This window comes from Verticillium dahliae, genomic scaffold (genome assembly GCF_000150675.1).
Source record: "Verticillium dahliae VdLs.17 supercont1.6 genomic scaffold, whole genome shotgun sequence".
Classification (NCBI taxonomy): domain Eukaryota; kingdom Fungi; phylum Ascomycota; class Sordariomycetes; order Glomerellales; family Plectosphaerellaceae; genus Verticillium; species Verticillium dahliae.
In genome coordinates this window covers 407,055-408,488 of record NW_009276926.1, presented here as the reverse complement: position 1 = coordinate 408,488, position 1,434 = coordinate 407,055, and the positions used below count along the sequence as shown (strand labels likewise).

The 1,434-nt window shown below is 55.6% G+C and overlaps 1 protein-coding gene across 1 annotated transcript; it reads right to left on the bottom strand.

Moving 5' to 3' along the window:
• Window positions 1–57: 57 nt before the first annotated feature.
• Window positions 58–1,126, bottom strand: VDAG_03677 (uncharacterized protein; the record flags this gene model as incomplete). Its single annotated transcript, XM_009653761.1, has 2 exons — window positions 610–1,126; window positions 58–537 (listed from the first exon to the last, which is right to left on the bottom strand). Exons 1-2 carry the CDS (start codon window positions 670–672, stop codon window positions 58–60), a joined length of 543 nt encoding a protein of 180 aa, XP_009652056.1. The 5' UTR covers window positions 673–1,126.
• Between the last annotated feature and the right edge of the window lie 308 nt (window positions 1,127–1,434).

Genomic DNA, 1,434 nt, shown 5'->3' with positions numbered 1-1,434 from the left:
GGGCGAACGAGTTCTCCAGACTTCTTTCGAACCATCGGAGGCTTCATCATGAGATCCTCATCCGATTCTTCTTCCGAACCCGGTGAGTGAGGTCTCCGAAGACTTCGATATCATAACCTTGGGTTCGGTAGCAGAGCGAGTGTGTGTTCGCCTCCTTCCGCCCGCGAGGTCGGGGGTGCTGAAGCTGTGGACAATGTTGTTGCTCGAGATGACTTCGGGCCTGGAGATCTCCACTGCGGCCGTCTTTGGCGGTGGCGAGGGTGCCCTGCGAACAGGGATTTGGCTGATCGCATCTTGCAGTTCCTTCAGGTTGTGAAGCTGGCGTCCGCGCTGCGTGCCTTCCTCGTCCTCGCTTGCCGAGTCCGGAGGCGAGATGACAGCACCGTTAGGCATACCACTCTCGTTGGTTACCGGCGGTGGCGATTGTCGGACACTGGTCGTAGCGAGAGTCTTGACGTTGTCTGTGGCACCGACTGGTACCTTGTCGTTGGTGGCGCCATTTCCTCCGCCCAGAGCCGACGGTGTGCTGCGTCGGTTCTTCGTCAAATAGGAAGCGGACCTTGGTAGTGACGGTCTAGGGCTGCTCTGAAAAGAGGGCCGTCGACTTACATCAGGCGACGAGGGGGCGGAGTTGGCGGGGGATCGACTATGAGAGGGGGGCGTGTAAGGCATCCCAGCAGTCAGGGTGCCTTGGGAGAGTGGTAGTAAGATGCAGGTTCGTAAGAGACCGCGAAAGGTGGTCTAGCACTCCGACACGGGTAGAGCTACCTAATTGCAAGAGAGTAGCCCTTGGATGGTTGACTTGAAGAAGCAAACCGAGGAGGGTATCAATTCATGGGGTATTAGGATATTTGTGAGGCGGGTCGTGAACAGACTCGTCGCTCGAGATTAGGATATAGAGAGAGCTGGAAGTTTCGAGTCAGCTCACTGGAGGCCATATGGCAGTTGTATCAAGGATGACAAAGGAAAGCGCGTTGGATGCATTGGCATGAGGTGACGACAAAAGGAAGCAAAGGGGAAAAAAATAGATGGTAGTAGAATGGGCTGTCAAGTAAAACAGTATCAAGAAGCGAGTATTCGAAGGTTCAAGACGGCAAGGAACATATGAAAAAAAAATTAGGCAGGTGGAACAAGAGCCCTGCGATTCATGGGTGGATGTTGCGGGGGAGGCGGCTCGACGCTGGGTTTTATTGCTTCTTTGTATGCCGTCGTCGTCGTCTTGGGGAAGGGGGGAATGGTGGCAGCATCAAAACTCACCTGACAACGGGTACCGGGGGAGCAACGGGAGAGGGCCGTGGCAGCGAGAGTCGAACAAGGGCAATATTCCAGCAACCTTGCAAAGCTCGCGTGTTTGGGGAGGCCGAGGAATGTCAGGGACGAGGCGCGAGAAAGCGAGAGATCTCCCCACGGAAAACGCTCGTGACGTCTGGCGGG